The sequence below is a fragment of the Oryctolagus cuniculus genome, chromosome 7, assembly GCF_964237555.1.
Source record: "Oryctolagus cuniculus chromosome 7, mOryCun1.1, whole genome shotgun sequence".
Taxonomy (NCBI): domain Eukaryota; kingdom Metazoa; phylum Chordata; class Mammalia; order Lagomorpha; family Leporidae; genus Oryctolagus; species Oryctolagus cuniculus.
In genome coordinates, this window is record NC_091438.1 from 48,985,264 (window position 1) to 49,007,646 (window position 22,383).

The window sequence follows — 22,383 nt, forward strand, 5'->3', positions numbered from 1 at the left end:
GATGAGGCTTGGTCTGGGGGCTATGTCTTCATATGTTGGGATGCCCCTGGGTAGATGGGGAAATGATACACTTTCGTCAGCTCTTTCGTTTTCCTTATCCCGGGTTGGAATAAATAAGGTTAGGGAGTGAAAACGAGTATCTTCCACTCCTACTCTCTGTTTGAAGCCTGAGAAAAGTATTACCTAGCAAGAGTAAAGGATAGAAAATAAGTAGGAGATAGGGTCAAAATTATCTTCTCCTTGGATATTCAAATGAGGCCTCCAGGGGGCAGCATCAAGGCAGAGAAACAGACTAAGAAGGCTAAGTCCTTTCCTTGGTCTGGGGCTCCCCACAGTTCCCCACCATCACTCCTCCCATTCCTTCCAATTTTATTTTTAGCTGCCAATGGGAGGGGGCAGGATGAGAGGGAAAGTAAAGAAAACAGAAAAGGAGAGGGACAGAGGCACAGAGGACTGCACGTACGGACAGAGAACGGCCAGGCATGGAGCTCGTCCTCTTCCCTCACCTGTTCTTGCCCCTGATGTTCCTGGCAGGTGAGGGAGGTGAACTTCGTTTCTGGTGGGGAAGGGAGATTTGGGACTGGGACCATTCGGGTTACATTCTTTAGGAGTTGGGGTAAGAGGTTAATACTGATTCTGCATATTGTGTGTGTGTGTCTGCTTAACATCCTTATAAATGACAACTTCACTACCATGACTAGCAGGGACTAAAGCTGCCTAGGGCCTCGCGTTAGATCTGCATTTAATTTTCTGAAACCTTTGAAGCCCTATAGGAGTGAAGAGGCAGAAAAGAAACACCATGTGACCTTGCACGTGGCTAGCCTGACTCCTATTTTCTTCCTTCCCTCTGCTTCTTTCTACTGTTGGTGGTCCCTGAGGCCTGAGGCATAACTGACTATGTGGTCAGAACTCTGGGTTTATCTAAACTATGAGACACAGTTCCTGATCAGGTGGCCCTGCTAGTTTCCTGAATGCAATCAGGTTCACATAGAAAACACCGTTCTGAAAATTAGCATGGTTTGGCATAGGCTGTACCCTTAGCAGTGGTGGGTGTGTGTTGGGGGTTATAGCCTGAGAGGGAGTTGCTTGAAAATAAGGAGCAAGACACCATGGTGAAAGAACCATGGGAGGGGCAAGAGGCCTGGAATTTTTCCTTTCCAGTGCTCTGTAATCTTCGTTTCCAAAAATACACAGCTTTGATTTAAAGGAATTGGAGTCAGGAGGGAAGAATCAACCAGAACATGATTGTGGGCCTTGATTATGGGCTGAAGGTTGAAACCATGGAGGTAGGCAGAAGACAGGAGGGTGAACGAGTTAAAAGGAGGTGGGTTGTGGGAAACTCTGGGTTGTTGGGACGGACCCTCGGCAAGGATGGATGGCAAACTGTGTGTGAGCAGGCGGGTGGCCCCACCCAGTTAATTACCACTGAGGTTTCCAGGGCTGGCATCAACCAGGGACCTAGACATTAGAGAGAGTGAGAGTGTGGCAGGAACGCTGGGAATCAAGGGGAGCGAGCCAGCCACTCGGTGCTCCTTTGCCTCCTCTCCTCCCTGTTGTGCTGTGAAGGGTTGTTCTGGGACCGCAGGAAGGCATGCTCCCTTCCTGGACCCTCACACATTGAGGAGGAGGATGCGTAGGAGGAATGAGGCAGCAAAGCGTAACTTGACTTTTCCAGACATGTCTGCGAATGAGATTTCAGGAGAGGGAATAGAAATACAGCTGTGCATCAGCGTGGCAGAGGGCCACCAGACCCAAACGCGGGAAAGGGATCATCTGAGTTCATGGCGTTGACAAAGGCCAGGAGAGCTGACCCGTAAGAAGCAGACAGAAAGACTGAGATTATTAAGACATTCTCTCCTGACTCCTCTCTGGCTGTGTGTCTCTGGTCATTCATTGACTCTCAACATATCATGCTAACCCTATGATCCTGCATCACCACTCCCACCCCCAGGGCTCTGCTTCTCCTTTAACCTGGACGTGCATCACCCACGCATGTTCCCAGGGCCACCAGAGGCTGAATTTGGATACAGCGTTTTACAACATGTTGGGGGTGGACGGCGATGGTGAGAAGGAAATGAGAAGACCATGGGAATGGGACTGTGGTTGTGCTGATGAAGGGGAGGCAAGATGCATGGGATTCTACGCTAATTTGTCTTTTGAATGTGGCTGGGGCTCTAAACTTGCCAGTTCCATGTGCTTCTCTGATCTGTGTCAAGGGTCATGCTCACCCCATGCTGATGTCATATCCTCCTCCTAGGATGCTGGTGGGTGCCCCCTGGGATGGGCCTTCGGGAGATCGGAGGGGGGATGTTTATCGCTGTCCCATTGGAGGGTTCCACAGTGCCCCATGTGCCAAGAGCCACTTGGGTAAGAGGATGCCTGATGCTTCCCCTCCTAACCCCTGACCTTGATCCCTTATACATCTGTTTCTTATACATCTGTTTCTTGATCCCTTATACATCTGTTTCTTCACCCTTCTGACTCACACGCCACATCCTCAACTTGATGCAAATCCCTTCTAATTCTCTTCCAAAATCACCCTGAACTCAAGCACAACCTGTGACCCATGCTCTTCCTCCACTCCTACCCCTACCCCACCCCTACCCCCACCCCCTCCGCAATCCCAACCAGGTGATCATCAGCTGGGAAATTCATCTCGCCCTGCTGTGAACATGCACCTGGGGATGTCTCTGCTGGAGACAGATGGCGATGGGGGATTTATGGTGAGCTAAGGAAAGGGTGGTTGTGGGGTCTCTGAAGGTTGGTGGTAGAGAATGGTGTGGTAAGGGAAGCTGGTCTATGTGGAGAGATCAAGGAGGTAAAATCGCTAGAAAGCAAGGTCAGACATCTCAGGAAGTGGTCTCAAAGTCTCCTTGCACTGGGAACTTATTCTGAGGGTACCTTCTCAAACCTGGAAATAACAATGTCCCCCCACCCCACCCCATCCCCAGGCCTGTGCCCCTCTCTGGTCTCGTGCTTGCGGCAGCTCTGTCTTCAGCTCTGGGATCTGTGCCCGTGTGGATGCTTCATTTCGGCCTCAGGGAAGCCTGGCACCCACTGCCCAACGTGAGCCAGAAGAAGGGCCTGAGGACTCAGTTCCTAGAAGGGGGTGCTGGGTGGGGAGAAGCTGGGGCAGAAGGGTTATGTGCCTAGCAGAGGGTCTGCACGGCTGTCCTCCTTGCTACCGAATGTGCCTGCAAAAGCTCCATGTTTCCTAATAGACTAGAATCCAACTTCCTACCAAGACATCATGACTCCATGATCTGATCTGGCCAACTTCAAAAATAACTTTGCCCTTCACACACTCTATGCCTTGGCCATGAGCGTTCACCTCATGGTTCTGCTATGTGTCATCTATTTTCATACCTCCATCTCCTTTTGTTTGAAATGCTCTCTACCCAAATGCCTTTCTTTATATTCCCCTCTCTTCAAATATCTTCAGTCTTCAGTATCTTCTCGGTTGCTGCCTCCTCTTCTAACCCACCATCAGAACCGACCCGTTCATTCTCCCATAGCACAGAGTGGTGCTATGTTTCCACTTAGCACTTCTTTATTTCTTCTTTGTTGTTTGGTGAATTGAATATATGCCTATATCCTCTTTCATTCACTTCTACACTTACTCAGGGCCTGGCACAGTTCCTTCCTTGCATGTAAGAAGTGCCTAATAAATGTTTGAATTGAATATGCTCACCTCTTCCCTTGCTGACCAAATATCCTCCTCCTAGGCTGCCCTACATACATGGATGTTGTCATCGTCTTGGATGGCTCCAACAGCATCTACCCCTGGTCTGAAGTTCAGACCTTCCTGCGAAGGCTGGTAGGGAGACTATTTATTGATCCAGAGCAGATACAGGTAAGAGAAAAAATATATGGTTGGCTTTGGCAGGAGAGAGATGGGAAGAGAGGGGCTAAGTGTAGAGTATGTCTTCAGTGGTATCCTGCTAGTCATCTCCAATCTCTCGAACACTCCCCCCCTTCCCTCCCCTCCCACCTGCTCACATTCCATTTGATTGCACACTTGATTGTCAGGTGGGACTGGTACAATATGGGGAGAGCGCTGTACATGAGTGGTCCCTGGGAGATTTCCGAACCAAGGAAGAAGTGGTGAGAGCAGCAAGGAACCTCAGTCGGCGGGAGGGGCGAGAAACGAAGACTGCCCAAGCAATAATGGTGGCATGGTGAGGCATTGTGCAGGGGGTGTGGGAGGCCAAGGTGGGGAACGCTCAGAAGGGGCGGGTTTGGGGTGCAGTGTATACATCCCAGGATGGCTTACATGCTTATTTTTCTATGCAAACTAATGGTGCACGAAGCAAATCAGCTGTCATTGTACTCTCTCCCTTTGGTTTCTACCAAGTATCTATGCCTGCGTCTTTCCATGCTTCTGCTTTGTTTCTCTCTGCAGACAGAACTCTCTCTGTCCATCCCTCCACTCCAACCTTGACCCTGACCCTCAGGTTCTCCTGGCCTACTTTCCAAATTCAAAACTCATCTCTGGGAAGACTCCTCTGACCTGACTGTTCTCCCCTATTCTACATTTATTCTCTTAAGATGTGTTCTCTCGGCCGGCGCCGTGGCTCAATAGGCTAATCCTCCACCTTGCGGCGCCGGCACACCAGGTTCTAGTCCCGGTTGGGGCGCCGGATTCTGTCCCGGTTGCCCCTCTTCCAGGCCAGCTCTCTGCTATGGCCAGGGAGTGCAGTGGAGGATGGCCCAGGTGCTTGGGCCCTGCACCCCATGGGAGACCAGGAAAAGCACCTGGCTCCTGGCTCCTGCCATCGGATCAGCGCGGTGCGCTGGCTGCAGCGGCGGCCATTGGAGGGTGAACCAACGGCAAAGGAAGACCTTTCTCTCTCTGTCTCTCTCTCTCACTGTCCACTCTGCCTGTCAGAAAAATAAAAAAAATAAAAATAAAAAAAAAATAAAAAAAAAAAGATGTGTTCTCTCAAGTGCACTGTTTATTGAATGAACCCGTGAATGAGTGAAGTCTGTAGTCATGTGGTACTCTGCATTCTACCTCTTACTCTGTGTCAGGACTCTGATTTAGACACTGTTGGGAAGCAGCCTAAAAAGGCAAAAAGCCTGTCCTGGGGCACTGCTGACAGCATTAAATCCTGTGTGTGTGTGTGTGTGTGTGCGCGCGCATGTGATCCTACCCCACTCCTCTCTCTCTCTCCTCAGCACAGAAGGGTTCAGCCAGAGCCGTGGAGGCCGACCAGAGGCTGCCAGGCTCCTGGTGGTGGTCACTGATGGAGAATCACATGATGGGGAGGAGCTTCCCACAGCACTAAAGGCCTGTGAGGCTGGAAGGGTGACTCGCTATGGGATTGCGGTGAGAATTAACTCTGGGTCTGGAAGAAATAGGGGAGGGAGGAGTGCTTTTGTTGCTGTTGAGATTTATTTATTTATTTGAAAGGCAGAGTGACAGAGAGAGACAGATTTTCCATTTGCTTGTTCAACCCCCAAATGCCTCCAACAACCAGAGCTGGGCCAGGCCATAACCAGGAGCCCAGAACTCCATCTGGGTCTCCCCACATGGGTGACAGGAACGTTAAGTACTTGGGCCATCATCTGATGCCCTCAAGGTGCATTAGCAGGAATACTGGATTGGAAGTGCTCAGTAGCTGGGACTCAGATTAACACTCCTGTATCCGGAGCAGGCATCCCAAGTGGCGGCTTAACCTGCTGCATCACGGTGCCCCCACCCCCACCCCGAGGAGTGACTTTGAAGACCAGGAACTTGAGGAAAAGTTCTGGATGTTGTTTTGTAAACGTCAGCTGTATTTCCCTTCCTTCACCTTGGTGGGCTGCTTTGTGAATCAGCCCTAACACTTCAGTCACTCAGCCAACAGACTCTGTCCCGGTCTCCTGACCTCAGGTTCTGGGCCACTATCTCCGGAGGCAGCGAGACCCCAGCTCGTTCCTGAAGGAAATCAGAGCTATTGCTAGTGATCCTGATGAGCGATTTTTCTTCAATGTCACGGATGAGGCTGCACTGACTGACATTGTGGATGCGCTAGGAGACCGGATTTTTGGCCTTGAGGGTAATGCTTATCCTGGAGAAATGGAGGACAGGCTTGGGGGTGTGTGTGTAGGGGGTAGACAAGGGGACACAATCTGGAGTCTAAGTGGGATTCTAGAGGGAGTTCATTAAGGCCAAGGGGAGAGGGTCTTCCCCTGACCTGGCCTCAATATTTTCTCATGCCAAGGGTCCCATGGAGAAAATGAAAGCTCCTTTGGGTTGGAAATGTCTCAGATCGGTTTCTCCACTCATCGCCTAAAGGTTGGACAGGCTCTTGACCCTTTCAAAGACCTCTCCCAACCTCCGACCCCTCCTAACCTCTGACCCCTCATGGACAGCTTGAACCCCAATGTCCCTCCACGTTCCTCCTCTAAGCAGCTTCCGCCCTGGCTTTCCCGAACCTTTCCATGGGATCCTCTCACTCCCGGAGAGATTTTTCTCCTTATTTCCTTTGTCTTCTCAGTGACCGCCTTGGGTTGTGCTCCACAGGATGGGATTCTCTTTGGGATGGTGGGAGCCTATGACTGGGGGGGCTCAGTGCTATGGCTTGAAGAAGGTCACCGCCTTTTCCCGCCACGAACGGCCCTGGAAGATGAGTTCCCCCCAGCACTACAGAACCATGCTGCCTATCTAGGTGAGTGGCAGAGCGCCAGGGGAACGGGAGGAGGAAGTGGAGGAAGTGCTTCCGGGGCAGGGGGGAGTGTGAGGTACTCCCTCTTAACTCTTACCACTCCCTTCACATCCCACCCCAGACCTCCTCCTAGGCCTTTAGGGACTCCCGCAACTCTCACTCCAGCTTGTTTCTCTTTTCCCTCTGATGCTTTGTCCACTTGTAGGTTACTCTGTTTCCTCCATGCTTTTGCGGGGTGGACGTCGCCTCTTTCTCTCAGGGGCTCCGCGGTTTAGGCATCGAGGAAAAGTCATCGCCTTCCAGCTTAAGAAAGATGGGTCTGTGAGGGTCGCCCAGAGTCTCCAAGGGGAGCAGGTAGTGCACCCGAAGAAAGGTGGGACCCTTGACCCCCCAGGGACCTCCAGGTTGTGGGGGAAGAGTGTGAATGGACAAGAGGCAGGCCTGAAAAGTCTGTTAAATTCTGGTTGGCAGAATCTTTCAGGATGTAGGGAGCAGATTGACAGGGTGGTGAGTGCTTCCCACTAGTCCACCTGTCCACAATCACTTTCTTTTCTCTGGGGTACTCACCACCCACCGCTCCCCAGATTGGCTCATACTTTGGCAGTGAGCTCTGCCCGTTGGATACCGATAGGGATGGAACAACTGATGTCTTGCTTGTGGCTGCCCCCATGTTCCTGGGACCCCAGAACAAGGAGACAGGACGTGTGTATGTGTATCGGGTGGGCCAGGTGAGACTTGTTGGGACTCCCTAGGACTTGGGGTGAGAGGGATGGAGGGAGGGAAGAAGAGAAGATACATACATTAGAGAGCTCGCTGAGAGGTTGGTGCTGCCAGATTAGTGTCTTCTATCTCCTTACATTCACCAGCAGTCCTTGTTGAATCTCCAAGGAACGCTTCAGCCTGAACCCCCCCAGGATGCTCGATTTGGCTTTGCAATGGGTGCTCTTCCTGATCTGAACCAAGATGGCTTTGCTGATGTGGCTGTGGGGGCACCCCTGGAGGATGGGCACCAGGGAGCCCTGTACCTGTATCATGGAACCCAGGGTGGACTCAGGCCCCATCCTGCCCAGGTCAGCAGTGCCCAAATGTCCCTACCAAACGGTGGTAGGAAGGGAGGTGTGCTCCTTGCTTATTAATAGTCTCCTTGGCTTGAGACCCAAGTTGAGCATCTGTATGCAACAAAAGCAAGGCTGAACTAGGGACTTATGAACATGGGCAAGTGTCTCTGATTCCCGTGCCTGATGGGAGATTAGGAAGAGTCAGATGAGAATGCTGGGGAACCTTTCCTGTGAGTCCCTGCCTCAGTCTCCCCTCTCTCCCTCTCAGCGAATTGCTGCAGCCTCTATGCCACAGGCCCTCAGCTACTTTGGCCGAAGTGTGGATGGCCGGCTAGATCTGGATGGAGACGATTTGGTAGATGTGGCTGTGGGTGCCCAGGGGGCAGCCATCCTGCTCAGGTGAGGAGTCCCAGCTCAGGTATTAATAGGCTAATTAATTAATAGCATAGGCTAACTATTAAGAGCAAGGGCTTGGGAGTCACAGATGAAGAGTTGAATTTCTGGCCTACAAAACTGTACCTTCATTCCTAGTTTAAAAATGGGAACAATAATAGGACCTGGGAGTGAGTATTGTGGCACAGTGGGTCAAACCACCGCTTAGGATGCCCACTGTGCATATCAGAGTTCCTGGGTTTGAGACCTACCTCTGCTTCCAGTCCAGCTTCCTGCCAATGTGCAGCCCTGGGAGGCAGCAGGTGATGGCCCAAGTTCTTTCTCACTGCCACCAGCATGGGAGACCCAGATGGAGTTCCTGGCTCCTGGCTTCTGCTTGGCCCAGCCCCAGTTGTTGTGGGCATTTGGGGAGTAAACCAGCAGATGGAAGACCTCTGTCTCTCTGCCTTTCAAGTACATAAAAATAAACTTTTAAAAAGGATAAAAATTAACCTTATAGGTTATTTTTCAGGATTAAGTGAGATAATTTCATAAACATTTAACACAGTGCCCAGGACAAGGTAAATGCTTTTTTACAGCAAACCTGTTATCTCACTCTGTCAGACACCCAGGCCTTCTCTCCTTTGACAACATAGGGGTGCACTCGGCACTACTAGAACTTCTTTCCCACCGTGTTCCCAGCTCCCAACCCATCGTTCACCTGACCCCATCACTGGATGTGACCCCCCCAGCCATCAGCGTGGTTCATAAGGGTTGTAAGCGGCGAGGCCAGCAGGCCGCCTGCCTGAGCGCCGCCCTCTGCTTCCGGGTCACCTCCCGCACTCCTGGCCGCTGGGATCGCCGCTTCTGTGAGTGACTCAAGTACCTTCCAGACGGCTCCCGTCCCGCCGCCTGCCCTGGTCTCTGCGCCCCTCTCTACCTTCTTTCTTGCCTCCTCCACTAGACACGCGGTTCACAGCATCACTGGATGAGTGGACGTCGGGGGCACGCGCAGCCTTTGATGGCTCGGGCCAGAGGCTGCCCCCGCGGCGGCTGCGGCTCAGTGTGGGGAATGTCACTTGTGAGCAGCTGCACTTCCACGTGCTGGTGAGGAGAGGGCCTGAGAAGGAGGAGAAGGCCGGGTTGGAGGGGTTTCGGGTGGATCAGCAAGGAAGCCAAAGCTGTGAAAGGGAGACAAGTCAGACTTTGGAGGCAGGCCAACCTGGCTTTGAATCCTAGGCCTGCCATTTGCCATCCATAAACTCTGGGGAGTCATTTAGCCTCCAGACCTCAGTTTCCCTGTCTGTAAAGGGGTGATGGTAATAACTATATCATGGCCCATACCCCTGCCCACTCACCCCTAAGAGCAAGGGTGCTGCAGCCCCAAGGCAGGGGCTACCCTCCCACCTCCACCGCCACCTTGTCATCCTTCCCCGGCTATATGCAGCCAATGGCCACCAAGTATTTGGACAGCTACTAGCGGGTGCAGCTCACAGCCCTGCAGTTGCAAGAAAGTCTGGCAGCCCTGCAGGCCCAGCAGCCACAATGTGGCCATGCAGGTGAACCTGTGCCGCACCGCCTCGGTGCAGTGCTCACTGAGGCAGTGTACACTGCTGCTCAGGGCGGGCAACCCAGAGCCCCCAGTTTCCCTGCAGCCTGCCCGCTGGGCGCCCAAGCCGCGAGCCACCCCCCCCCCCCCAAAAAAGCAAAACTATATCATAAGATTTTTAAAACAGAATTAAATTTAATAGTACTGATAAAACCCTAGAACCATGCTCAACACTCAGAAAGTTCTCCAAAAAGACTACGTCAGTTATATTCTGCCAGGGGTCTGGGTTGTATCCCTTGCCTTGGCTCCTCATGATCCTGGAATCTGGTGCCCCTCAGGATACATCAGATTATCTCCGGCCAGTGGCCTTGACTGTGACCTTTGCCTTGGACAACACCACAAAACCGGGGCCTGTGCTGGAGGAAGGTTCACCCACGTCTATACGAAAGCTGGTCAGCAGTGCCAAGCCCTGCCCTGCCCTGGGCCCCAGTACCGCCCTCCCAGTGGCTTGCAGAGAAAGGGGAGGGGGGAGACTGAGGTGCCAGTGAAATCTCACCCGGACGCCTGTCAGCCAAGTGGCCCCACTAGTTATTTCTCCCAATTGCGTTTTTCCTGGTTTGCCTTCTTCTCAGCCCTCAGTCTGTCTTCTCTCCTCCAGGTCCCCTTCTCAAAGGATTGTGGTCCTGACAATGAATGTGTCACAGACCTGGTGCTCCGAGTTAATATGGACATCAGGGGCTCCAGGTCGGCAGGACGTGAACTGGGCAAGCAGGGTGACTTGAAACAGACTGGAAGGGACTTGAAGGGAGCTTGGGGGGTTGGAGGGTGGAGGGAGGCTGTTCCTTTTCCAAGATAACAGAAGTGAGACTTTCAGCACCTCTCCTAAGTCCTGGTCTCTTCCCTTTATCCACCATTCCCAGAAAGGCCCCATTTGTGGTTCGGGGTGGCCGGCGGAAAGTAGTGGTGTCAGCCGCTCTGGAGAACAGAAAGGAAAATGCCTACAACACTAGCCTGAGCCTCAGCTTCTCTAGAAACCTCCACCTGACCAGTCTCACTCCTCAGGTGCCCTTGTGGGGTAGGGCTGGGAGGTGGAGAGAGAGGAGGAGGAAGATAGGGTCTTGGTGTTGGCTGTGAAATGGTCTGGGAAAGGCCCAGGGTTAGAGCATGTGGATAGGAGAGCAGTTGCAGCCCTGGCTCCAGCCCCCACCCCCATTTCTCTGCCCTCAGAGGGACAGCCCAGTAAAGATGGAGTGCACAGCCCCTTCCACTCACGCCCGGCTCTGCAGCGTGGGGCATCCTGTCTTCCAGGCTCGAGCCAAGGTGAGTTGGGGCCCTGAGGAAAAAGGGGCTCTAGGAGAGTGGGGGCTGGGGTCCTGGGAGTTCAGCAGGGGAGGCACACGAGGCGCCTGTTCCTCTGGAGTCGTTCCGTGTTAGCCCATGTTCTCTGTCCCCAGGTCACCTTTCTGCTAGAGTTTGAGTTTAGCTGCTTCTCCCTCCTGAGCCAGGTCATCGTGAGGCTGGCTGCCACCAGGTGTTCCTCCATGCCCTCTCCTGTTGAGTCCTGATCGGGGTGGGGGGTAGGGGAGGACAGACAGCATTGCCTCCTTTATTAACAGAGGAGGGTATCTAAGGAGGGGTTGGGATGGACGCCTCTCCCCCTGATCCTACAGTGATAGCCTGGAGACAAATGGGACCCTTCAAGATAATACAGCACAGACCTCAGCCTACGTTCAATACGAGCCTCACCTCCTGTTTTCTAGGTATGGCCTGGCTCCCAGCTGGGACCCAATGCTGACTCCACACCGTTTATGTTTCGTCTCTGTCTCATTTCATTTAATTCCATGTTTCCAGAAACCCAACCCCTTGGGGCTCTTCAGTCTTTTTGGCCTCGATCCCACTCACACTGAACCTTCTCTTTGAAGCATCTTACTTTCCTGGGCCTTGGACATTGGAGCTGGGATGAGGGTTTACGGGGTGTGGCCCTAAAGTTTACATCAAGTCTATGGCATGTTCCCTTTCTGTCTTTTCCATATAGCCCCTGTCTTTATCCCCGGGTTGGCCCTGCCTTCCCCGAATGCATGTGTGTGTGTTGATCATGTGCTTCTGCATCTGTGCCATGGCTATGACCATGTTCTTCCTCATTTGGTGTCCATGCAGTGAGTCCACCCTGCACCGCTATGAAGTTCACCCATATGGGACCCTCCCAGTGGGTCCTGGCCCTGAGTTCAAAACCACTCTTAGGGTGAGACGTTGGAGGGGTCCTGGCATGAGTGTGGGTGCTGGGGAGGTGGAGGAGGGGTAGAGCAAGAACCGTTTGGGAAAAGTCTGTTAGATGTCCTGGTATCTATGGTGAAGGGGAACAGATGAGGAAGGGTCTCTGTCTCGCATCTCTTCCCACATCCAATCTTCCTCTTAGGTTCAGAACCTTGGATGCTATGTGGTCAGAGGCCTCATCATCTCGGCCCTCCTGCCAGCTGTGGCCCACGGGGGCAATTACTTCCTGTCACTGTCTCAAGTCATCACTAGCAATGTGAGTCTGGGCCAGGAACCCTGCCGTCTTGAGCTGGTGGGCACACTGAGGCTGGACACAACAGCAGGAACTTACCTGTTGGCCCCTGCTCTCCGGGATCCCTGGGAGGGATCACGCATATGTGTAGCTCCTTTGAGAGAGGGGGTTATACAGGGAAAAGCTATGAGAGTGTGGGTAGTATGGCCCTGCTCGGACCCATCCCGAGGGTCTTTCAGTCTGGATCTTCCTCCAGGCAAGCTGCACAGTACAGAACCTGACCGAGGCCCCAGGACCCCCTGTGCATCCAGAGGAGCTTCAGCACACAGACAGACTGGTAGGACTCACAAGAGGGGTCCAGAGTGTGTCTGCAAGTAGAGGCAGATGCCTTGTGACAGGGGGAGGGGCTGCAGTGGGGGAGGGGAGCTGTTCCACTAAGGGTCCTGATCTGTGTCTCTTCTGCCAGAACGAGAGCAACACCCGGTGTCAGGTGGTGAGGTGCCGCCTTGGGCAGCTGCCAAAGGGGACCGAGGTCTCTGTAGGACTGCTGAGGCTGATACACAATGAATTTTTCCGGAGGGTAAACCTTTCTTTTTCTTTCTTTCTTTCTTTCTTTTTTTTCCTATTCTCCCCTTCTGTTCCTCTGTGGAACTTCAGCATAGGCTTTGGAAGTAGACAGACCCATGTGTCAGTTTCAGTTTTTGCCTCTTTCTAGCTATTTTACTGTTTACACGTTATTTCATCTGTCTGAGTTCTTCTTTCTGATATCTAAAATAGGAAACGTAATACCTTTGTAATACCTATTTCACAAGGTTGTCATAAAGAATAAAAGAATAGTGAGCTGGACATATGTTGAGGGCTCAGTAAAAACCATTTATTATCCTTGTATTTCCCTCCATTTGCCATCAATCAATATTTATGGGATACCTAATCAATCACTACTACTTCAAGTGCCTATTATATAAAACGCCCTCTATTACTCAATACTCAGGAGAATGTGACCAACACTGAACACTGTACCAGACTCATTGCCTAATATATTTATCTTAAATGAGTGAATAAATAATTGCTATTGTATGCAGGATTGGAATTGAGGGTAATGGGAAATAAGGTTGTGTGGTTTAGAGGGGATCCAGGTTATGAAAGGCCTCTGAAGCTAAGGGGATGAGATTGAACTTAATAAGATAGGCAGTCAGGATTCAGCATGAGTTCCTGAGCAGAAAAATTAATCTTAACTGTAGTGGCTACCTAGCGCGAGGGGTTTATATTGTGCTTTCCCATATACTGCCTACTATGAATAACTGAGAATCCCCGGGATACAGGCACATGGCTTAGGGAAGGTGAGTCTGGCAAACCATCCTTCTCTAGGTCTGCTTTGCTCTGTCCATCTTTGGTAGCTTTCCTTTCTTGACCCCAAGGATCTTGATATAGTGATGAAAGAGAATTAAACACCAGGTTTGGTGGCAGTTAGGAGGGGATGACATCTAAACGTCAATGAAAAGGAGGGCTCAAAATGAAGGACCAGAGGCTCTGCGTCTATTACCTTTCCCCTTTTCCCGTTGGTCTGCAACCTCTGCTTCTGATCTTGGGAGCCCTGGAAGTTGTACCTCTCAGACTCAACTTTGTTCTCAGGGTTCCAAAGAACCACACCTGATGCTGGCTCATTTTAAATGACTTTCAATGCATTTATTCCATAGGCCAAGTTCAAGTCCCTGACAGTGGTCAGCACCTTTGAACTGGGAACTGAAGAGGGCAGTGTCCTGCAGCTGACTGAAGCCTCCCGTTGGAGTGAGGTGGGACTGGAGTCAGAGAGCTGTGAAAATCCTCACAGTGATGATGGGGTGGGGGTACCTGCATGCTCTCCACTAGGCAGCAATGGGTGAGTCAAAAATGATGAATCGGGCAGGGGTTGTGGCACAGAGGTGCCCACATCCCGTATCAGAAGGCCCAGGTTCAAGTTCCTGCTTCACTTCCAAACCACCTTCCTTCTTTATGCACTCTGGAAAACAGCAGGTGATGGCTTAAACACTTGGTCCTTGCCAGCCACATGGAAGACCCACAGGGAGTTCCTGGCTCCTGGCTTTGCCCTGGCCCAGATGTGGCTGTTGTGGGCATTTGGGGAGCATCTCTCTCTCTCTCTTGCTTTGCCTTTCAAATTAACAAAAATAAATACAACTTTTTAAAAAGTATGATGGGGTGAGCATTGTAGCACTGTGGGTTCTGCCACTGCTTGAGATGCCCATATCCCATAGTGCGGTACCTGAGACAGTGTCCCACCTGCATTCCACTGCAGCTCCCTGCTAATGTGCGCCCTGGGAGGCAGCAGGTGATGATTCAAGTACTTGAGTCCCTGCCACCCATGTGAAAGACCTGAGTTGAGTTTCTGGTTCTTGGCTTTGGCCTGGCCCTGCCATGGCTGTTCCTGGCATTTGAGGGGTAAATCAGCAGACAGAAAATCTCTCTTTATCTCTCTTTTTTTTCTGTTTCTCTACCTTTCAAATAAATAAAAAATAAATGAACTCTTTTAAAGGTTTGTGGAAAAATGGGAATAAAAAGATATATTTATTTTTTAAAATGTGATAAATCAGTACATTTAGGGTTCCACTGCATCCATTCCTCTTTCAGTTTCTTTCCTTTAAAAAAAGTATTTAAAATGTTTATTTATTTACAGTCATATACTAGAAAGGCAGAGTGACACGGAGAGACACAGAGAGAACTTCTGTCCTCTAGTTTCCTCCTCAAATGCCTGCAAAACCAAGGCTGGACCAGGCCAAAGTCAGAGCCCAGAACCCCATCTGGGTCTCCGACATGGGTGGCAGGGATCCAACTACTTAACCATCATCTGTGCCTCCCAGGATGCATTACCAGGAAGCTGTTTTAGAAGTGGAGGAGCCAGGGGCCAGCGTTGTGGTGTGGCAGATGAGGCCTCCACCTGCAACACTGACATCCCATGTGGGCACTGGTTCAAGTCTCAGCTGCTCCTCTTCTCATCCAGCTTCCTGCTTGTGGCCTGGAAAAGCAGTGGAGGATGGCCCAAATACTTGGACAAGCACTCTGATAAGGAATACAAGCATCCTAAGTGATGGCTTAACCCACTGGGCCATATTGCCTGCTCCCCCAAAATACATTTTTATTCTTTTTGTTTTTGAATATTTATTTATTTATTTGAAAGGCAGAATTACAGAGAGATCTTCCACTCACTGGTTCACCCACCAAATGGCCACAAGAGCTAGGACTGGGGCAGGCCCAAGCCAGGAGCCCGGAGCTTCTTCTGGGTCTCCCATGTGGGTACAGGAAACCAAGCACTTGGGCCATCTTCTACTGCTTTCCCAGGTGCACTAGCAGGGAGCTGGATTGGAAGTGGAGCAGCAGGAACTTGAACCGGTGCCCACATGGGATGCTAGTACTGCAGGCCAAGGCTTTAACCCAGTGAGCCACAGTGCCAGCCGAACGATTTAGATTTTTACTCAAAAAAAAAAAAAAAAAAAGTGGTGGTGGTGGGGGGGGGGTTATCCTATTTTAACTCAATTCATGTTTCTGAAGGAAAATAGCTAGACTTCAAACAGAATCTACAGATTTTATTTTTGTCAAAAATATCTATGAGATTGAATGATAACAGGTTAATAAAAATATTTATAAAATCTGAAATAAACAAGCTTATTAGATAAACTCATTGATGTACTAAATGAGGCAAAGAAAAATACATGTAACTGCATAAGAACAATCACATTGAACAGAGCAGTGGTCAGTAATGAACTGTAGAGTGGACCCCAGGCTTTAGCGTGAAAAGCACCCTGCGCAGACAGGTTTCAGGCTTCCAACTTCACCGAGTCCAGGACTAGCCGGGCTTCCTTATATTCCTCGGCTTCTTCCAAGTCTTTTTCACTTTCTAGTATCTTCTGAAGGTCGGTGTAGGCGGCTTCCAGCCTGCGCTGGCAATCCGGGATCATCATGCGGGACTCCTGCAGGATCTCCGCCTGCTTTTTAATGGCATAATTTTCACCATCTTTAGCTCTCATTTTTTCAATCTTTTCTTCTTGTTGTTTTGCTTCTTTTTCGTACATCTCTTTTTCTTTGACTAATCGCTTCACCACGCAGGTCTTGATCTTGATCTGCCTCATGCGAGGGTCGACCATGGTCCCGGAGCGCTGCGGAGGAGGGGTGGGAGCCGAGTGGCCGGGAGGGCCCATTTTTATTCTTAATTGACACATAGTAATCATACACATTTATGAGGTACAGTGTGACATTCTGATACATGTTTAAAACGTGATTATCAGATCAGGATAATTGGCATATCTGTCACCTCAGACCTCTATCATTTATTTGTGGTGGAAACATTCAAAATCCTCTAGACTAGCTATTTTGAAATATTCAATTTCTTTTTAGAAAATAAGGGTTTTTTTTTAAAGATTTATTTATTTATTTGAAAGGCAACACTACAGAGAGAGAGAGAGAGAGAAGAGACAGAGAGAGATCTTCCATCTTTCCATCTGCTGGTTCACTCCCCAAATGGCCACAATGGCTGGAGTTGGACAGGTCAGGAGCCAGGAGCTTCTTCCAGGTTTCCCATATGGGTGCAGGGGCCCAAGCACTTGGGCCAGCTTCTGCTGCTTTCCCAGGTGCATTAGCAGGGAGCTGGATTGGAAGTGGAGCAGCCAGGACTTGAACCGGCACCCATGTGGGATGTTGTCGCTGCAGGAGGTGACTTTACCCACTATGTTACAGTGCCGGCCTCAGGTTTTTTTGTTTGTTTTTTGTTTTTAAGATGTATTTATTTCAAAGGGAGAGTGACAGAGAGAGATATCTTTCATCCAATGGTTTGCTCCCTAAATGGCCACAATGGGCAGGGTTGGGCTAGGCCAAAGTTAGGAGCCTGTAACTCCACCCTTGTATCCCACATGAGTGCAGGGGCCCAAGCACCTGGGCCATCTTCTGCTGCCTTCCCAGGTGCATCAGCAGGGAGCTGGATCAGAAGTGGAACAGCCAGGACTCAAACCAGTGCTGATATGAGATGCTAGAGTTGCAGGTGGTGGTTTAACCCTCTGTGCCACAATGCCAGCCCTAATGCAGTCAATTACTTATCATTAAGCATAGTTATCCTACTGTGCCATAGAGCAGTAAAGGTTATTTCCCCTATCCAACTGTACACCTGCACCCATTACCATCTCCTCTTCATCTCTTTTTACCCCCCGTCCTCTGGTTCCCTTCCTTTGAGTAGGAAGAGGTTATTTATTCTCTTTGGGGGCTGGCTTTGCTGTAAAGTGGGGGGAGGCCAGCTGGGTTAAAGGGCACATGTGTGAAACCACCCCCTGCCCCCAGAGCCTGCTGGAGGTGATTCAGACCCGCCCCGTCCTCGTCTCCCTGTGGATTCTCATCGGCAGTGTCCTGGGAGGGCTGCTCCTGCTTGCTCTCCTTGTCTTCTGCCTGTGGAAGGTAAGCACTGCTTCCGTGGGGAGGCTGCAGCCTGGTGTCCATAAGCTGAGGAATCTTTGATTATAGCAGGGAGAACACGATTTGTGCTGGGCCGCTAAGCAGGCTGGGGGTGTCATACTCCCAGATCTCCCTCGTTGTACTCCACAAACATTTGTTGAATTCAACTAAGCCAAATAAAATAGATTTTTATTTATTTTTGGAAGGAGAACAAAAGTGAAGAGGGCAGATAAGTGTGAGGGCTGCTGGCGAGGTCCCCAGTCGGGGCATTTGATGAGGACTCTTTTCTCTGTGTCTACAGCTTGGCTTCTTTGCCCGTAAGAAAATCCCCGAGGAAGAAAAAAGAGAAGTTGGAGCGACGAATGTCGAATAAGGCTCTAGAAGGTTCTTCCTGGCAGCTCCTTCAAGAGACTGGCACCAGAGTAGAGGTTTGGGGGCCCCGATGAGACAAGAAGCAGCCTTCGGGCTGTCTCCCCAGACCTGCAGCCTGACGTGACTTTCCAGTCCTGAGGATGCTGCTGGCCAGAGTCCAGGCTTTACCTCTACGCGCAGGGCTGGCACCGCCGTGGGCCATGCGCACGCCCTCTGCTTTCCTCCTCCCAACCATCCTCATTCCACAGCCAACATTGGAGTCTTTGTCCGGGCTCCCTTGCCCCCAGCCGCAGCAATCAAGAATTTTTTTGCCTAAGGTTCCTGATACCTTTCAGGGTCCCTCTTTGCCCTCCCTCAAATTGGGAAAGGACGAGGGTTATCATACCTCCACCCCCCTCCCCACCTTCCTGCCTGCCCCCTACTCCACAGGAGAGAGCTGACGTTGGCTTGAAAGAAGTAAAGTCAACATCTGCTGCTTTCCTGTGCAGTCTGGTGATTCATAGAGCCGGATGGGGAGAGTCAACAGGAAAAAAGGAGGGAGGAGGAAAAGCCACAAGAGACATTCTGTCCAATTCCAAGGAACAGAGAAGCCTTTAGACAGGCAACTGCCATTCGCCCCCCCTCCGCTCCCCGAAACCTGAGACTTCGTGGAGCACTGGGCCGCCCTCAGGTGCTGGTGAAACAGAGCTGCCCCCAGGCTTGCTGGGCGTTGGTTTCCCAGCCTTCAGCTTTCCTGGGAGCGAAGCCAGGGCCTCGTGCCCGGTTTTCTGGAGCCAGGCGCCCCCAGGTGGCAAGAGCTGGAATAGCAGCGAATACTGCGTACCTGTCACAGCGTTTCCTCCACTTGTCTCCGGCCTTAACTCCAGCTTGCGTGCTCCTTTGGGGCTTTCTGATAGAAAGCAGAGAAAAGGGAAGGGGTGACTGCTTGATGGTGGGAAACTCCTTCACTTTATCAGCTTTGGGAAGCAGCAGTCCCTGAGATCCAGACAAGTGGGGTCTGCAAGGGGAGGTCTCTGGGGAGCAGGTCCTCACTTGCTCAGCATTGGTTGTGTAGCACAAACAGTCCTAGGAAAATGTTTCTGGGGCCACCACACTCACATTTCGTCGAGTTTCTCTGGAGGAATCAGTTTGCCAGCCCTTGCGTGATGTTTGGTGAAAATCCCGGAGGGAAATTCTGTCTCTGAACTGCCTCTCACCACAGCTGCCCTGTGTTTTGGTCAAGGTCAGTCAAGGCCGTCAGGTTCTCATAGACAACTAGGTAACTTCTGATTCTTTGTAATCAAGACTTTGGATCCACAAGTCAGCTTCTGCTCTCCAGAGTGCCGCCCTGACAGCCATTTGGAGAATGGCCCTTTAGAACTGAGAAGACAGAAGACTGGGCAGTTGTCCAGCGGCCTCCAAACCTGTCCTCCCAGGCTGCCCCAGAGGCCTGGCTACAATGTTTGTTTTGGCATGTCAGGCCTTCTGCAGCATGGGCATTGTCTCTGTTTCCCAGCAGGGTGGACGGTCTATCAGATGGTCAAAACAAATAAAGTTCAGTGTCAAATAACTTCTGGCTCTCTTTTAGTTCACTAGGATTTAGGTTGCTCAGAATCGCGAGAAGTAGATTCTTGGCTCGCCTGAGATCATGTAAGAGTCCCTGGAAGACAAAGTTATGAAATGGTTTTGTTGTTATTGTTGTTGTTGTTGTTTGAGAGTTAGAGAAACAGAGAAAGATAGAGATTGAGATAGAGAAAGAGACATGGAGATGGAGATAGAGTGAGCGTTCCCATCTGCTGGTTTACTCCCTGAATGCCTGCAACAGCCAGGGCTGAAACTGGGACCCAGGAATGCAGTCCAGGCCTCCCATGTGGGTGGCAGGAGCCCAATCATGTAAACCATCATTACTACTTCCAGGGTCTGCATAGGAAGAAGCTTGAGTCAGGAGCTGAAGCGAGGATGAAACCCAGGCCCTCTGCTGTGGGACACAGGCATCCGAACCTCTAAGCTAAACGCCTGAGGCTATGAAATACTTCAAATGTTTTCTGTGACTCTACCTTTACAGATAAGCTTGTCCTTGAGCAATTCACACCTCATTCTTTTGTTGTTGTTGAGTTTTTTTTTTTTGTTTTGTTTGTTTTTTGTTTTTTGTTTTTTTTTTTTTTTTGACAGGCAGAGTGGACAGTGAGAGAGAGACAGAGAGAAAGGTCTTCCTCTTGCCATTGGTTCACCCTCCAATGGCCGCTGTGGCCGGTGCACCGCGCTGATCCGATGGCAGGAGCCAGGTGCTTCTCCTGGTCTCCCATGGGGTGCAGGGCCCAAGGACTTGGGCCATCCTCCACTGCACTCCCGGGACACAGCAGAGAGCTAGCTGGCCTGGAAGAGGGGCAACCAGGACAGAATCCGGAACCCTGACCGGGACTAGAACCTGGTGTGCCGGCGCCGCAAGGCGGAGGATTAGCCTAGTGAGCCGCGGCGCCGGCCACGCCTCCTTTTTTTTTTTTTTTTTAAGAAAAGATTTCTTAATTTTTTTGAAAGGCAGGGTTTCAGAGATAGAAGGGGAGACAAAGAGATCTTAGGTCTGCTGGTTTACTCCCCAAGTGGATGCAATGGCCAGGTCTCCCAAGTGGATGGCAGAAGCCCAAGCACTTGGGCCTTCTGCTGCTTTTCTAGGTACATTAGCAGGGAGCTGGATCTGAAGTGGAGTAGCCAGGACTTGAACCTCCACTCATATGAAATGCTGGCATTGCAAGCTGTGGCTTAACTCACTGTGCCCCAACGCTGGTCCCAATTCTCACCTTTGTAAGTGACTACAGAGTGTAAAGTATATAGATTTGGGGAGCCGATAGACAGCAACCCATAACTTCCCTGAGGCGCAGGTGAAAATATACCACCATCCAGTAGCTAATAATGAAGACAGATTTGGGCTTAAATCAAGCTATATACCACTTAACAAGGCTTTTTCATCTTTAAACCTATTAGGGCTTGGGGGACTAAATGAGACCATCCGAGGAAAATAAGCATTTAGTAAATGCTCACCGAATGGTAAATAGTATTATAGAAATATTTTGCTATAAAATGATTTCCCATGTGCTGTGAGGATTCAGTGAGAAGGCATATTGAAGCAGCAGTGGTGTTCATGTTCCGGTGACCCATCTCCTAGACTCTGAAGCTTTATTTCTTAATATGCTATTGTCTCTTTCCACCAGATCTTATCCTATGCCTCATCCACTTTTTTTATTTTATTTTTTTATTTTTTGACAGGCAGAGTGGACAGTGAGAGAGAGACAGAAAGGTCTTCCTTTGCCATTGGCGCTGATCTGATGGCAGGAGCCAGGTACTTATCCTGGTCCCCCATGGGGTGCAGGGCCCAAGCAATTGGGCCATCCTGCACTGCACTCCCTGGCCACAGCAGAGAGCTGGCCTGGAAGGGGGGTAACTGGGACAGAATCCGGCGCCCCGACTGGGACTAGAACCCGGTGTGCCGGCGCCGCAAGGCGGAGGATTAGCCTAGTGAGCCGCAGCGCTGCCTCATCCACTTTTAAATAAGTTCTTGAACCCTCTAAGATGATAACTTGCTGATCAAAGTTCTAATGATGGAAATCAAACCTGATGTCTTTACATACCCAGGGTTCCTCTAGCATCCCCAAGGAAGCTGTGTGCTTAAGCCACAGTAATGCAGGGGCTACATCTCTGTTGCCTAACAGAATAGTGGCCTGTCTGGCCTTCTAGGTAGGGACACCATTCTGTGTCATGCTGGGGAGTTGTTCTGTGACAGGCAAGGGCCCGTGGTAGCCCTCGGCGTCCTTCACAGGCTATATGAGCCTTTATGGAGTGCATTGTTTTTGCGACTGAGCTGAGGCCATACTTAGGTTAACACACTTCCCTAACCAGTTTACTCCCAGGCAGCCCCCAAATGGAGGGGGACTTAACTGAGGACTGATTCATCCAAGCCTCCCGCCCCCACTTGCCCTTCCTTGCTTCCTTTCTCAGACATGAAGCTCCTAATACAAGTCCTACCATTAAAGAGCCCAGTCTAGTAGTGGAAACAGACATGTAGACAGTGGCAGAGACGCAGAGCGAATGCTGTGCAGCCCTAACTACTAGGAGTGTGTCACACACGAGGGGTACACTTTGTTGGGCAGAGCTGTACGGAAAACTACAGAAAAAAAAAAAAACTTGGCCTGGGCCTCCAAATGTGAGAGGAAGCATTCCAGCGAGGATTGATCGCCAACTGCGTAGGGAATTCAGATGAGACTGAGAAAGCAGACAGGCTCCAGCTCCTCTTTAAGGAGGTTTTGGGCCTGGAAACTCATTAAGAACTTTGGACTTTATCCTGTAGATTTGCATATACATTCTAGCGGGCTCTTCAGGGCATGGGGAAGAGAAAGGACAGATGGAAAGACCAGGCGGCTATGACTGTTGGCAGTTCAAGCGAGAATGACTGAGGGGGCTGGGGCTGTGGCA

General features: G+C 50.7%; 1 protein-coding gene and 1 pseudogene across 4 annotated transcripts; one reads left to right on the forward strand and one right to left on the reverse strand.

Moving 5' to 3' along the window:
• Nucleotides 1-349: 349 nt before the first annotated feature.
• Nucleotides 350-19,486, forward strand: ITGA10 (integrin subunit alpha 10). 4 transcript variants are annotated; one of them, XM_002715382.5, is made up of 30 exons: nucleotides 350-534; nucleotides 1,952-2,063; nucleotides 2,258-2,367; nucleotides 2,632-2,723; nucleotides 2,952-3,066; nucleotides 3,726-3,853; nucleotides 4,030-4,178; nucleotides 5,179-5,329; nucleotides 5,876-6,041; nucleotides 6,207-6,280; nucleotides 6,509-6,653; nucleotides 6,856-7,004; nucleotides 7,235-7,378; nucleotides 7,517-7,720; nucleotides 7,977-8,107; nucleotides 8,783-8,949; nucleotides 9,045-9,187; nucleotides 9,968-10,081; nucleotides 10,288-10,373; nucleotides 10,550-10,691; nucleotides 10,857-10,949; nucleotides 11,084-11,160; nucleotides 11,300-11,389; nucleotides 11,787-11,871; nucleotides 12,046-12,159; nucleotides 12,392-12,472; nucleotides 12,602-12,715; nucleotides 13,833-13,928; nucleotides 17,455-17,568; nucleotides 17,867-19,486. In XM_002715382.5, exons 1-30 carry the CDS (start codon nucleotides 483-485, stop codon nucleotides 17,936-17,938), a joined length of 3,510 nt encoding a protein of 1,169 aa, XP_002715428.2. In that variant the 5' UTR covers nucleotides 350-482; the 3' UTR covers nucleotides 17,939-19,486. The 4 variants fall into 4 exon arrangements, with proteins under 4 accessions (XP_002715428.2, XP_008262764.2, XP_008262765.2 ...); XM_008264542.4 differs by having other exon boundaries at nucleotides 7,520-7,720; XM_008264543.4 differs by lacking the exon at nucleotides 7,235-7,378.
• Nucleotides 15,263-17,442, reverse strand: LOC100357497 (tubulin-specific chaperone A pseudogene; annotated as a pseudogene).
• Nucleotides 19,487-22,383: the final 2,897 nt, after the last annotated feature.